This window comes from Hippocampus guttulatus, chromosome 2, assembly GCF_054856545.1.
Source record: "Hippocampus guttulatus isolate MCC_2025c chromosome 2, RoL_Hgut_1.0, whole genome shotgun sequence".
Classification (NCBI taxonomy): Eukaryota; Metazoa; Chordata; class Actinopteri; order Syngnathiformes; family Syngnathidae; genus Hippocampus; species Hippocampus guttulatus.
The window spans coordinates 15,039,482-15,055,172 of NC_141262.1; the positions used below are offsets into that span (position 1 = coordinate 15,039,482).

General features: G+C 42.6%; 1 protein-coding gene across 2 annotated transcripts in view; it reads right to left on the reverse strand.

Moving 5' to 3' along the window:
- aff2 (AF4/FMR2 family, member 2) overlaps positions 1-15,691 on the reverse strand; it is a 154,897-nt gene that overhangs the window by 91,493 nt on the left and 47,713 nt on the right. For both annotated transcript variants that reach the window (XM_086138462.1, XM_086138453.1), the window contains exons 2-3: positions 10,170-10,290; positions 709-1,369 (exon numbers count right to left, since the gene is read on the reverse strand). In XM_086138462.1, coding sequence (XP_085994588.1) covers positions 709-1,369; positions 10,170-10,290 — 782 coding nt within the window. The remainder of the gene's footprint in view (positions 1-708; positions 1,370-10,169; positions 10,291-15,691) is intronic.

Consider the following 15,691-nt stretch of genomic DNA (forward strand, 5'->3'; position numbering starts at 1 on the left):
AGACATGTACAACAACAAAATGTGTCCAACCAGGGTTTTAAAAATTGCTGTAGACATCATCACCTCAGTCAGCACCTATTTTTCATTTTTGTTTATCTTTTGCCTTTTCACCATCCTACTGTACTGTGTCATTTACTGTTCATCCAATTAATTGGGATCTTGATGTCACGTTGCGAGGTGGTAGTGGACCCCAAAAAGCAGGCAGGAGGAAGGAGCCGGGTGAACTTGACGAGTTGTATTAAAACACAGAAAATAAATCCAGAACAAACAAAGTCATGAAAACAAAAAGATTCCAAAGCAACAAACCAAAACCATGGCTGTGGCAAAAAACTCACAGGAACAAAAACATGACAGCAGCAAGGAGCCACAAACAAACATGACAGTAGCCAACAGCAACAATGACCCGACAATGAGTGCTCGGGCTGGGAGTCCTTTTACAGCACAAATTACATAATGACCAACAGGTGTGCAGCTGCAGGGAGAGCCCTACAGTGCCACCTGTTGGTCCCAAACCGAATCATGACACTTGATAAGTCAACCAATTCAACATCGCACTAAGGCAGGTGCCGAGTAAGCCAATGATTACTATGGTGACACATTAACTGATAGTTATTTCTCATTTTCTTATTTTATGAATTAGCTTGCTGCTCAATATGAAAACATTTTGGGGGGGGAATACAGACAATTTTTTTTTGATTGTCGACATACCTGTGACAGGAAGCGTCTTAGTGGGGTGTGAAGAATGCCCTCTCCTCGAGGAGGTGGAGGAAGAGGATGAAGATGACGAGGAAGGGCTCAAATCTTTTTTTAAACCCAATTCATCTTTCAGTGAGCTGAAAAGCTCCTCATGCCTTTGGAATTGATGTTCTTCAAACATTGAGACTTTCCCCCTTCCATTTGCAGCTCCGGGAGCCTGACCTTGGCCTTGCCCCATCCCCAGAAGGAGGCCCATTGTTGGGGTGCTCTGCGCATGGCCTCCCTTTCCCCACTCCATGGAGCTCCTGGACTTTTTGGAATTCTGATGTGGAAATGACTGCACACTCGATGACGTTGTTGATGCAGGAGGTTGCGTGGAATTTGATGATGCCAAGGACGCACTTGCATTTTTTGTTTCCTCACCTTCCTCCACTCCTCCCCCCTGTCCTCCTGTGCCCCCATTTGGGGTCTCATTGAAAAGCTGCGACTCCATTGCGGCTCTCTCACTCGCTGATGTGGTCGGCGTTTGCATGGTGTTGTTGCTGGCACTGCTGCCTTTGGGGATTCCCACTAAGTGGCTCTGGTTCGAATGGCTGGTTAACAGGTCTTTCATTTCTTCATAGGAGCCAAGCGTGTTCTGGACCCGATTTGCCAACGCGTCACCTTTATTGGTCTAAAAGAAATGTAGAGGAGACAGGAGGGAGAAAAAGTGACAGACAGGGGTATTAATTAAGTTTCCATCTTTCTGTTTTATTTCGAAGCACTTGATGAAAAGCCCTCTTTACGCATTCAGAGAGGAACAGGAAGAGATGAATTGGTTGACCACTGACCAGGCATCCGGGCAAGATTGATTAATTAAACACATGCCATCCTTAAGAGGGTCCAGTCCGGGCTGGAGCAGTAAAACTAATGGAGCAGGAATCATTATTAGCCTGACCTCCGCTTCTCAAGAAATCATCGCGAGGAGGACAGTCTGGCTTCGACTGATTTATGATCCAAAAGCCCCTTTAGCTGTTATGTGCTCATGCTGAGATGTTCCCCGGAATAGTTAAGAGTCTTTGGCAGGTTCTTTAATGATGAAACCGCACCATTTCATCATTCGCCGTTTCAGCTCGAGATCCTTTCCGAGAGGCGAAGACGTAAAGAGCGGTGGTTGTTCCCCAATTCCCTCGTGTGTCTTCTCAACCACATGTTGCAGATATTAATCATGAGCCAAAAATTAATACATCCAAGCTACCTGTCAATAATTTAATGAAGACATGGACAAATGGCAGACAACCCAAAAATAAATACAAATAAAAAAGACATTCGTTGATAATGACTCGAGTGAAACTATTGGCGGCACGCTTTAATTTGCTCAACGGGTTGAAGCGTTCGTCGTGTAACGTGCGTCCTTAAATAACTCCCTAGAATTGTACTTTTGTGCGTGTGTGTCGGTTTTGTTGCTGTCAACAATCATGCAGAGTAATAATAGTCAATGATCCACGGAGCGATCTTGCTGAGCAGGGAATTCTGCAAGAGTGCGTTTTATAAAGCTTGCAGGCTTGAAGATTATCCCCACTATTGATTTGCTTTAAATGAGTACAATTTAATCATTGGATGATAATTACAACTGCAAAGTATTATTGCTGCCTTTGACTGTCAGGGATGGTTTCAGTTCTGCCCTCAGTCATGGATCACTGAAGTGCCGGTTAACTACACATCAATTATGCTGTGATTTAGTTTGTGGATTATTTCAGTTACTTTGTCAATTCATTGTCCAATAAATGAGACAAAGAGGTCAGACATTCATCATATAGCAAATTCTGTCGGACAATATAAATTTGGAATCTAGTTTGTGCACCCAAGTGATGTATGGAGCAAATAAAAAGGAAATGTGTGAGTTTAAATAAATCAATAAGCAAATGAGCCTAATACATAACAAAATCACTTTACAGAAAATGGAAGATAAAAGAAGAGGAAGAACTCATCTATGTATAGTATATGCACACGTCTTCTGATTAATGAGACACATGTAATAACGTTTTGGGTTTGTTTGTTTTTTAATCGACGCAATGGGGCCCTACTTTCATGGCCAGCGCAAGCCTAGTCTAACTGTGCGCATGCGTGGAGCTTTCGTTATTGTAGTATTTTCGCAGACGCACACGGTTAGAAAAAATAATGAATGTCGTTTTTGGAGTGAACAAAAGCCTGGCCACTCATCCCCTTTAAATTCAGTGCAAGACAAGCACACGGTTTACATGGCGGAAGTATAAACAGATTTGGTGGAGGAGATTGACTTGTGCCAATTTTCTTTTAGAAGGAACTGCAAGAACTCCATTTGCGGATGATGTAATAAATAACTTTCATATATTGTGTCATTTTACACTGAAACAAAACAGTGGTAATATCAAAGAGTATGATATTTTCAAAAGTCTTGTATTCAAATCTTCTCAGTAAATCCATCCATCCGTTATCTGATCCGGTCGTGGGCGTGCTGGAGCCTATCCCAGCCATCTTTGGGCAGCAGGCGGGGTTACACCCTGAACTGATTGCCAGCCAATCGCAGGCCAAACAAATGTATATTTTTTGATATACACACACACTTGCACGAAACAAACAATTGTGAGCTGAAGTTAGCACCGGATAAATTAGTATGTGGCTTCTCCATCTCCAGCTCATGAATAAAAATCTTGTGGCTGAAGAGGATGAGAAAACAGGATGGATGAGAATTCACAAAGAGGCAAATGGAAAACAGAGACAGGGATGAATACCTGGATTTGTGTGAATGTCTGCTCGCGTGCATGTGTGTGTGTGTGTGTGTGTGTGTGTGTGTGTGTGTGTGTGTGTGTGTGTGTGTGTGTGTGTGTGTGTGTGTGTGTGTGTGTGTGTGTGTGTGTGTGTGAGACGAGCTCACCCCAAAATAACTGCTAACAAAATATGTCTCTTTAACAGGATTAGCGAGGGGATTAGCTATTAGGTGACAGAGTCGAAGTAAATGAGAAAGTCAGACAGTGACAGACACCCAACTGATGTGAAGGCAGAGTGATGGAGGAAAAAATGAAAAAAAAAACCGACTGAGAAGAAAGTTTTCTATAAATCCCTGGTGATAACGAAGAGATATAAATCTCGAAGGTTCCCCACGCACTGAGCCAGAGTGGGATGTGAGATTGAGGAGTCCCTATTACTGTATGTATCTGTAAAGCAACACCTTCAGTAAAAACTGAAATCTTCAGCGAGACAAATAAATCAGCAGAGCCAAGGAGCAGAGGATGCCAGAACCATTTGTCATGAGTCACAGCAGTAAGAGCTGAGCAACAGCGAGGGCATGTACTGTATGGAGGAGGATCGCAGGAATATGAAGCAAATAAACATAAAACCCTGCGCATGGTCAAGTCAGCATTTGAGGCTAACAAAATGCCCCATCCATCACATTTTCTCAAAAATGGTCACAGCTTTAGGTCGACCTGCGCAGCTCAAGAGTTGCACCAATAGCTCAAGTTTCATTTCAACTGTCTTTGAGAAAATGGGTTTGAATTCACAAATGTGTGTCGGACCCAGTGACGTACAACTGCACTGAATCATACTGAGAGGTGTTTCGAACAATTCACTTGTCAATTTATGCATCATAAGATCGAACAGAAACACAACAGTGTCACATGTTGATGTTCTCTAAACGCAGGTTCGCTGTCCAACACTTTGAATGCCTCTTATTTAAGTCAATTGTGAAATACACTAAAATTCACTTCCCACTTGTTTGTTTGGTTGTTTTGAATGCAAATAATCTCATATCGGTATTTAAACAGGAATGACATGCAACTCTTGGGAATAGACTGTTGTTCAAATGTACAGAAAAATCTTAATGTCATGAAACACAGTTTTTCAGATGCAACTTTATCAATCCAATGTGAGCCGTGTTGCCCTCTTCGTTTTAGAAAGAAAAGGCTTTCTCGTGGAAGACCTTCGAAGGAAGTGACACTTACGGACTTTTTAAAACGGTCGTAAAAGAAAACACTTGTTCAGTGTAGAGGCGACTCCTAACTCAACATTGGTGGGCAGCAGCAAATTGGATCTTCAAGACCACTGCTTAATGTCTTTACTCCTTGGTGAATTGTAAAGCAAACACACATCTTAATTCTAAAGGCCAACAAATTTGGTTTGAAAATATGTTTTTAATGTACATGGGTGAGTTTATACTTTGTAGTTAATTGTGTTCAATATGTTTTCCAAGCAGTATGTTGAATTCATAATATAATAGAAGTGTGAGTAGAACACTGCTAATGAAAATCCATTCCATGGTCAAACTGCGGCCATCATTTTAACATTCGGTGCTTTGAGAGAATTATGAAGATGAAAGACTATTTCATCTACCCATTTTTGCATACTGCTTATCCTCATTAAAGTTACAGGTGATCTGAGTGAGCGTGCTCGCTACTGGCGGCACGCACATTCAAACTGACAGTTTTGCTGCCGACAGAAACCTGCACCACCTGTTTCTTGTGTGTTTGTTTGCGGGGCTGAATACAAGCAGGGTTGCTTCCATTGACTAAATACAAAAACATTTGCACTTCCGCAACAGTCGGCATTCCCCCACATAGTTGTGTGAGGAGCAGGGTCGGTTCTGGATCAATTTCACTGAGGGCGCCAGGCTGGGGCCAGGGGTTTTGATGGGGGGGCACATTCAACCCAGGGCTAAAAAGACACATTCGAAATCTTATTTGACTTTTTATTTCTTCAGACTTTGAAATTGTAGTCATAACATTACAGTGATGAGAAAAAAAAACAGTATTAGGAGGGCTAAAATGTCTGCAAGCGTAACAATACGCCGTGTCCATCTGTTGAGAATATTCAAGCCAGGGGATGATATGGTACCAGCCTGCCGGGGACAAAAATTGCAAATACACTGAAGCTAGATGTTTTACATGCATATAATCATCCAAATTTTAAAAGGCAATGTCTTATATATTGATCCTGTTAAATAAAAATTAAAATAAAAAGGGAGACTAAAAAAGTTACACACACACGCACACGCACACACACACACACACACACTCACACTCACACACCGCGCACACACGCACACCCACGCAAATAGCACTCGTGTCGTGGTAATTTCCTTCTCTGCGGACTGCTTCTCATTTTCCCGCTCATTTTTAAGTGGCGCAGCGCACTAAAGGGTCCGACTAGAATGTTAAATCACGCACTTTAGTTCCACCTTTCGTGTCGGCGACTCGGCACGACTGCGTAATCTGCGCTCGGAGGGGGGGCCACGAGGGGGGCCAGAATCGGTGCTACAGGGGCACTGGCCCCCGTTGGCCCACCCCCCCAGAACCGCCACTGGTGAGGAGACTAAACACCCTCCATGTTCTTCACCACCCCCCCCCCCACCCCCGTCTGCCCCTGCCTCCTGCCACAATCGGTGTCCCTCCCCCAGCATCTGACATCCGATTATTGCACTTAAAACAAGTAACTACGAATATACAATAATCACAAGTGCCCTTGGTTGTCAGTTGTTGCTATTTGTTTATTTATTTTTATTTAACATATTTATATCCATTATGCCACTTTTTTTTTTTTTGCTGCTGTAGACTATAAATTTCCCAGTGTGAGACAAATAAAGGATAACTTATACTGTATATTCATGTCTTATGGAATTTTAACGTAGATTTTAGCTGTGTGTGTTCAATGCACTACATGTTTGCAACTGTGGTTGAGAGAGAAAAGTAATTTCATCTGTGCTGTATGTTACACATAGAGCATATTTGACACTAAAAGCTGACTTGACTTGACTTGACTTTACCCTGAACGTTCTTCTTTGAACTTCTCCCCCTCGCTGCTTGCCTGCCTTATATAAAGTCCATATTCAGAATAAGAATAAATTCCACTTTTGCAGCATACTGTACAGTAGTATACCAAGTGTTACTACTCATCGGAGGTCATAGCTGTCTCATATTAACAGGCCAGGCCAGATAAATAAATTATATCTTTTTTCTTGATAGGTTACACGGGGTGATCTTTTTTTTTCCTCGCTTTCTCGTTGTTGTTCAATCTTTTAACCTTTTCAGAAATGATGAAATGGTATGTCGCCCAATCATTCTCTTATATACAACCATGTCCTGACCTGAACTGAGCACCAATAATGACTTGAAAACAATTAATGGAAACCTGAAGGCATTCTCATTATCGGTGTAACCCGGGGGTCGGCAACATGCGGCTCCAGAGCCGCATGCGGCTCTTTACCGACATCTAGTGGCTCCCTGGAGCTTTATAAAAAATGTTTGAAAATGGAAAAAGATTTTGATAGGAGGCTAATATAGCTCAAACAGAAATAGATACATGTTGCAGCTCCGAAAAAGGAGAGCTGTGGTGTTGTTTTTTTAAAACGTACACTTTATTTATGCTTTTAACAGTCTCGACAAACACAGACACGTCTGCGTCCGACTCCGTGCCTTCTCTCTTCTCGTTGGACTCGAGAGGCGTTCAAAGACAGCCTCAGAAAAACGGAAATTAATGATCACTTCACTGACACTAAGAAAAGCGAAAATAATGCACCAAAACAAAAAATCAAGTGAGGAAATTACAAAATAAATTATATCGGGGCATTTGTGAACACACAACAAAGGAATGAATAACAGAAACAATTCTGAGACAGTCCCGTCTCCTACATACATACAGCATGTGTTTCCTTCATTGTAAGTTTTATAGAAGGCTTTTATTTATTTTTTTTGCGGCTCCAGGCATATTTGTTTTTTTGTCCTATATGGCTTTTTCAACATTTTGGGTTGCCGACCCCTGGTGTAACCGCTCATGTGGCACCCTGAAAAATCAGCCTTGATCAATTTCTAATACAGAGCCCCGCTCTGTTTCTCATGTGTTCTGACAAGCACACGCGCGCATTTTGTCAAGATTCAAAGCCAGCATGTCCCAAGGTCGACACTCTTGGCAGCAAAATAAAGTGAAGTGCTCAGCTGCAGAGAATGAGAGTCAAATCTTCTGAATCCATTTTATACACAGGGGGCAGTGGGTGGCCGTGGACTTGGATGCATATGACTCAACACATTCTGAGTGTCTCAAAGGTGCAGAGAATCTTATGCTTGAGCGTATAACAGTTGGCCGCCATTGGCCACTGGGCCAACTGTATTAACGCGTAAGTAACGCGTATAGTGGCCCAGTGGCCAATGGCGGCCTGCGGATGGCAGGGGAGGTGGCTATTGAGGATGAGGAGGCCTTTATTAAGTTTTCATGCAGGATTACATCATGTTTCATGCAAGGGTATATCAGTTAACATGATGCCGTGTTTGTAAGTGGGTAGCATGAAGCGTGTGTTGTTAGTGAGGCCCTGGCGGTACCAGAATTGGTTGTAGGCTACCCCTGCCGGTTCTTCCCACTCGGTTTCGTAATTGTTGTCCGCGTAGCACAGCGCGTAGATGGTGTTGTTGAACGTGGTGATGGTAGTGTTTCCTTGGATGGCCGTCTGCTCGGTTCGACACGGTGCATCTTGCGCCCGTGACCCTGAAGGCCCGATTGTTGTAAACGATTCTGAACCAGTCTTTAGGCGTGAGAAAGTTCACCCAGGTTTGGTTGGGTATGCGGTGGTAGCCCGTCTGGTATTCTAATGGATTTTTGTCTGGGTCCGTCGGCGGGTAATCACATTTGCTGTTTTCGATGTACGCATAGTAGCTCTTGGAGAATTTCATAATATGGTGTTTTCCGCGCTGTGTTTAATGTAGACCATGTAGTTGATCCAGTCCTGTTCGGTGATCGGCCTGCTGAGTGTGTCATCGTCGTCAGCAGCAGTCTGCCCGCCCACAGTGAAAATAGAAGTCTTGAATTATCTACTTTAAGGCCATTATTGGCTTTATTTTACGTGAACTTTCAGGTAAGTTCAGCTTGGAGTATAAAAGATATAGAATAGTAAGTTTAATCAGAGGTTTGCAATAATATTTATCTGATTGCCTTGAATCACAAAGCCATCCTCATTAGTTAAGATCTTATCAAACCATCCTATTCACCTAAATGAAAGGCTCATGTCAAGCATGTCCAATTGTTCTTGTCTAAAACTCAATCAAATGTTAACAGCTGGTATAAAACTGTCTACTAAGTGACAGCCTGAGACCACATAGCATCCAGAAAGTAACTATGCATGCGGTAGAAAATACTTTACGTCATTTAACGTCCTTAACCTTCCGTCCAAAAGTAACTTTTTCACTTTGGGGGAAGTCCATCTTCCAAGATTAAAAAAATAATAATAAGAAGAAGAAGAAGGCGAATAATTTTGCTTCAAAATAACTTTTATACAGGTATATAATATCCCTTCAGTTTTGCTCAAACTACTGCTGTCTTGGTTTAACGGCTGTCCACACACACAGTTACCGACCAGCTACGCCAAGTAGCCTGCGACTGCTCCTTCTTGGCTTGTATTGGAAGCTGGTTGTGCTGTACAAGTCCCGGTGCCCACGGACGGCATTGATTTTTATTTTTTTTTTGTCCTGCATTGTCACTTTTTACCTGGTATGTATGTGAGGAGGTAGCACATTCTCAAAGCCATCTGGCGCTGGTGGAGCTGTACAGATTTGCCCCAATCTACGCAACCTATATTGACATGGGAGAATAGCCCAACTCACATTCGGCATGGCCGCAGTATATCTTTTTTCCTCCTTTGGCAAATGCTTTGTGAGTCTCGTCAACAATGGAGCTACAGTACTGTATTTCCGTGTCAGTTCAAACAATACGTCTGCCTGCGAGTTTCATCTGTGATTGACTGAATCTGTACGGCGGGAAGTTAAAAGCCATTTTCAATTAAATAGATGTGTAAATTAAATTAAGAAAAAAAAACTTGTCGTGTAGGGCGGCCCGGTAGTCCAGTGGTTAGCACGTCGACTTCACAGTGCAGAGGTACCGGGTTCAATTCCAGCTCCGGCCTCCCTGTGTGGAGTTTGCATGTTCTCCCCGGGCCTGCGTGGGTTTTCTCCGGGTACTCCGGTTTCCTCCCACATTCCAAAAACATGCATGGCAGGCTGATTGAACGCTCTAAATTGTCCCTAGGTGTGAATGTGAGCGTGGATGGTTGTTCGTCTCTGTGTGCCCTGCGATTGGCTGGCAACCGATTCAGGGTGTCCCCCGCCTACTGCCCGAAGACAGCTGGGATAGGCTCCAGCACCCCCCGCGACCCTAGTGAGGATCAAGCGGTTTGGAAAATGGATGGATGGATGGAACTTGTCGTGTAAAGCCTAGTAAAAATTATGTTTACTTATTGAATAATTGAAATCTTATTTTTTTATGCTAGTGGAAAAATTGCAATTGTGAGTAGCAATACATCACTTCCACACCACCCCTGGTTGGGAACGTCAAATCTATCACTTAAACTGTAATATATACATAATTAATTGCTTATGTTTTATTTACATAATTAATCAACAGTTTCCCAAACATGAATTCAGTACTATGACTGTAATCCAAAACTATGGAGGGTCCAATCAGTCACTCTTACTTACTTTGTAAGGTTCCCCAAAGAGGTTGAATCCAGTGGAGAACAAATCTTCATCCTGCTGTACCTCCTGGGTCCTCCTCTCCCATTCTCTCCTTTTGAGGACACTGCGCTCTGACTCCAAATGGCTAAAAGGAAACCAAGAGAAAAACTCATTAGTGTTGCCCGCTGAGAGCAATCCACTGGCAGAAACTACTGCCTTTTTATGTCTGACATGTGGACAATACTGAGCACCAACGATGGCAAATAAAAGCATGGTAGCCGAGAGACAATACCCCAACCAGTCATTTCTGACCTCAAAAAACAGAAAACCGACATACAAAGATCCATTCATACGCTCAATTTCCATAGAGCAACGTGCAGTAAATTAAAGATATACTTTAGTTGTACTGTTGCTCAAAGTTGAATGGCATGAAAATAAGACTTTCATTTATTTTATGTTTGTGGGGGTTTTTTTTCTTTTTGGCAATCTTCCCCGGGCCGCAGCAACATGATTGGTGGGCCTGACCTGGCCCCCGGTCCCTACATTGAAGACCCATTATTCTATCGATTGTTCCATCGATTCATTGAATAATTGGATACGATTTCATTTTTCTTTTTTATGTACACTTCACAACTGATGAAAACGTTTTTTGAATGTATCCTTGACATTCTCATGAAATATACATTGATAAGCCATCGGGTGATATTTATTTCGGAATATCGTTTTTTGGCACTGCGCGTCAGCCATTTTAGTGGATATCCTTGCAGCAGTGCTCATTACTAAATTACGTTTTTGCTGACATTTGTACCTCCACACAGAGCTCAAACAAGACTTTCACACACGTGTCAACTTTGTTGGCTAAATATGATATGAAACTGCCGCTCCTCAGAGTTGTAGCCATGCGCTTGTCTTTTTTGCTCTCCCCCATATACACGTGTCTCTTTCAATTCTCCGCAGTGCTCATCAGCCAGCAGTTCTGAGTCTGAAAAATGCTACAAGATCTACAGCTGCATAAGAGTGACTATTTATCGTAAGTGTATCAAGCTCTATAGCACAAAAAAATAGATATAATCATTCTTCCTCAAACAACATTAAGAGTGATCATTCCCAAAGGGGCAACTCATTTTTTTTCATGACTGAGTACCATATGGTATCAGATGGCCACTGTCATTCATTCATTCGTTTTTAACTTTAGTGGGATGTGAGTTAGTTGGGTGTATAATCCTGTCGTGTTGATGCCATGTCCTCTCATGGCGTCGTTGATCAAATCAGAATTAAGTGTGCTTTTAATCAGTTGTTCTGGGAAGTTCTCTTTCTTGGCTTATAGCTCACCCCTGAGGGGTGCTGGGTATATGATTCATCATCGCTTCCTGTGTAAAACAGCCGGACGCATTAATTGAAACAGGCGATCTGTGGCAAATAGTTACCATGCTGATTGTTTCTAACATATGTCTGTTTTTAAGCAAAGCCTACCTTTTACGATGCTAACCCAAAACCTTTTTCAATCAGCTGCGGTCGAACAGTCCACAGAGAAATGTACGAGCGGCTCTTAGAGGTTTAAAGTGTGTGCGAACAAGCACACGCTACGTGCACGCCTCTGCCCTGTTGACCCAGGAAAGGGCATCTGTTTTACTCAATGCACTGCACGGAGAGGAGACAGAGGGCCTAATTAGCCATCAACACAATTAAAAGAGACATTCTCTTTTCCTGCACCATACCTCTCCTCCGACATTTAATCTCCCAGTAGGTTTTGCGAGTGGGAAGTAGGAAGAATAGAGAGAGGCGACGAGAAAAGGGAGAAGGTGGTGGTGGGGGGGGGGGGGGGTCATATAGGCCACAGGAAGGGGAAAAAAAATACTTCCAGGGAAACCGACTGTTTCTTAAAAAGGAAAGAAAATAAGAGAATGATGAAAGACTGAGTAGAGGGATGAGGACAGGAAAGTAGGATGAGATGAAGGCATGGGCAAAACGTAACAGAGTAATGGGAATTCCAGGAAAATGATTGACAAATCTGTTTTTGTGTGTGTGTGTGTGCATGTGCATGTGTGTGTGTGTGTGTGTGTGTGTGTATGTGAGAGTGAGAGAGAGAGAGAGAGAGAGAGAGACATAGAGAGAGCGTGTTCATCATTGTCAGTACACGGTAGTGATGGGTCCATGAGGCCTCATGAGGCGTGTCGACACAATGACACACTGTGTTGATACTGTACTGATACTGTGTCGCTGACCACTGCCACCTGCTGGACCTTCAAAATCCCTGCAGCCAACCCACTTGACAGACTGAACAAACTGATTTGATGATGACGTGTATACAATGCACTACCTCACTCTACCCACAATAGCTACAAGCGCCATTGTTTATGTTGTTGTTTATGCTGTTTATATTGTCTATACTGTTCAGATTACATGTCTTTTTTATACAGGGTAGCTGCTATCCTTTCTTAGCTGTGTGTGTTTAATGCACAGCATGTTTGCATGCATGTATGCACTGAGGGTTGAGAGGAAGAAATTTCATCTATGCTGCATGTCATACATAAAGCATATTTGACAATAAAGATGACATTGACCCTTGACAATATCATTCACATCCATGCATTCATATTGTATCATTCAATGTGTTTCAATAATGTGAAAATCATGTGAATGAGGATGCTTATGGGCTTTGTCTTCACAAATTTTGATTTAGAAAAATAAGATGCTCCAGTGTTTTAAATTTCAGTCTGTTGCGTTTAATGCATGCTATTTCCCCTGTTGTGGAGAACACACACACACAATGGAATAAGACATGTCAAAAATCCGAGAGGCACTTGGAGAGACAAGGAGATTTTAATAAATACCTTATTCTCCAAAAGGAGATCAAAATGGCTCTACACGGCGGACAATTTGTATTTGTCCAGAAGCTGCTCCATAATATGCACGTACTGTAGCAACGTCACTCGAGTGAAGCGCGTCTCAGCAGTCGATAGTCTGCTGCTCTCTGCTGTGAGCGCGAGCACGTACTCGCGGCGCCGACCCAACCCACGCCACATATCAAGCTTTGAACTACGACAACAGCTAAACTAGCCTAGCCGGTGTAATGATGGTCAGCAGACAAGGTTTACGTTTTATGTGACTTTTAATAACAACGTGGCAGAGTCATCAAACATGCGGTGTGCTCACTCGCAGTCACTTTCTGGAACTCCCCCTTATAGGCGGGACCTCTCAATCAACTGGAGTATGACGTACAGTACAAACGTTCATAAAGCACTTCTCATATAATAATAGCCTATTATATGACAGCCGACATGACGCTCGAAGTCAGACGGACACATTTTTTCTGATAATCAGTGTGTTTTCCGTATTGCCCAAACATATATTTTTATTCGAGCGAGGGTGAGGTCTGGCTTGTTTCGGCAATCGGCATCGTGTCGCCAGACGCACTTCCTTAGGATACACTGTGCGGGCTTTTGCTGCGTCAACGCCCTCTGCACTGAGTGGACGCCCCCTGGACTAAGTGCCGCAGCTTGGACTGTGCCAAGCAGCCGATGCAGTCTAAACTGCACAGGTGCAGTTCACGTGTCAATTAGCAGCCTGGACTGTGTCAACGCAGCCGATGTGTCAATTAGCAGCCCGGACTGTGTCAACGCAGCCGATGCAGTCTAAACTGCGCCGGTGCAGTTCACGTGTCAATCACGTGACGTAATGAAGCAGCACATGCACCGACACGTGGTTTGCTCTGTGAGCCCGGCGCATGCGTCAACGCATCGGTGTCGCTGGACCCATCACTAGTACACGGAGATAAGTGACAGCTCACTAAGTCACATGCCACAAATATACAGGACAAGCACCATACACACACAAGAGATATGTATATCCATCACTGAGAAGATGAGATGAGCATCTTAACACACCACCGGCAATACAGTGTATGAAAGATTCACACTGTGAAAAACACAAAGGACGTTTGTTGCCATAACGTTAAATGTTGTGGATTGCATTCAAGAGCTGTAATCTGAAGACGTGGGAGAGGCAGACCGCGATGTGCTTACATCGTGCCGCCCCTTCTTGTAAGTACTTCATTGTGTTGCGCAGGTCGATACGGCTATAAACAAACACTGTTAGCGGAAACCATTCCCAGGACTTAATTCCGTCATATCTCCATGGAAAAAAAACAAAGAGAGTGGAAATTGAAGAATCTTCATTTTCATTGACAGTGCCTGGCATTAATTCAACAATAGTTTCATTTACATTTTTTTTGGTTTTACTTTGCAGTGGTGTTGAACTGTAAAACTATGAGCTGTTTTGACTCTTGCATTGACAGGAAAATGTGTTGTGATGTGATGTGTGTTTATGCAATGAGGTGTTTTGCACTAGTCTTGCCAAATTTTGTTCTTTCTTGATAAAAGTGAAATATAGACCCACATAGGCCATACTGACATCGAGCTCTGCTTTCACCATGACACATGTGCTTTGTTTGGAGTAAAAAAAAGTGCAAGACGTGGCCAAGGCTTCATGGAATTTGGCCACTGAGAGCAGTAAGACGATTTGTGATGCAACAGAGGAGGGAGCAATAATGAATGAAATTATCGGACACCAATTAGTACGTAATAAAAGCTGAACGTCTTTCTTATCAATTACCGTGGAAAGAAAATCTATTTTCCCACTTGTAATGTCATTCCGTGCGCCGGTATTCTCAAATTATAATAGGTCAGTTGTGGACATTGCATCTTACATAATCATGAAGATGCATTAATGCTTATTGGTTATTTTCCCCCATGCCAGAGACACACAACAGCTGCCTGAGTTATTTTGCAGATCGCTGTCTGTTGCTTCTTGACACACATTAGATTTTTTTTTAAACACGTAATCTCTCAATTGCAAGTACAAGTATTTAATTTTGCTGGTTTTAGTTGAACCATATACTATGTTTTGTGAAACATTATGTTGATGACTGTAATGCTGGGCAAAATAATATCTTGCATATATACAGTATATATATATGTATATATATATACATATATATATATATACTGTATATACTTTTTTTTTTTTGAAATGTATGCCTGCCACACTTTTTCACTCTCTGATCATGAGTTGTGATAGAGAAAACATTATTTATTTTTTCATTTGCAGGAATGGAGATTTTATTTAACATCGTAGTTTCAAAAAATCGATTCATCTAAATTACTTCATTCTTTAGTCTAGAAATGAAAGAGCAGTCAACATATTGTTTGTGGTGTTTTTTTGTTTTTTTTGAATGAAATGGTGGCAGCTTTCTGTTTGTTTTGTGTGTGCGTGTGTCCTGAAGTAATGCTGATAGCCACAGTAGGCTCTGGGAATTTAATCTCAACAGAGCTCTGCTGGTCTCCCCTGATAACTATTACACACACACTCTTTTCAGTCGCTCAAACACACACACACACACACACACACGCACACACACACACACACACACGCGCGCGCACACACACACACACACGTACGCCCGAACGCTTGCACACGTTCACACATAAGCAGGCACACTGCTTTATTGCCTGCTCTCGTACATCCACAGCACATTTTCAGGTATT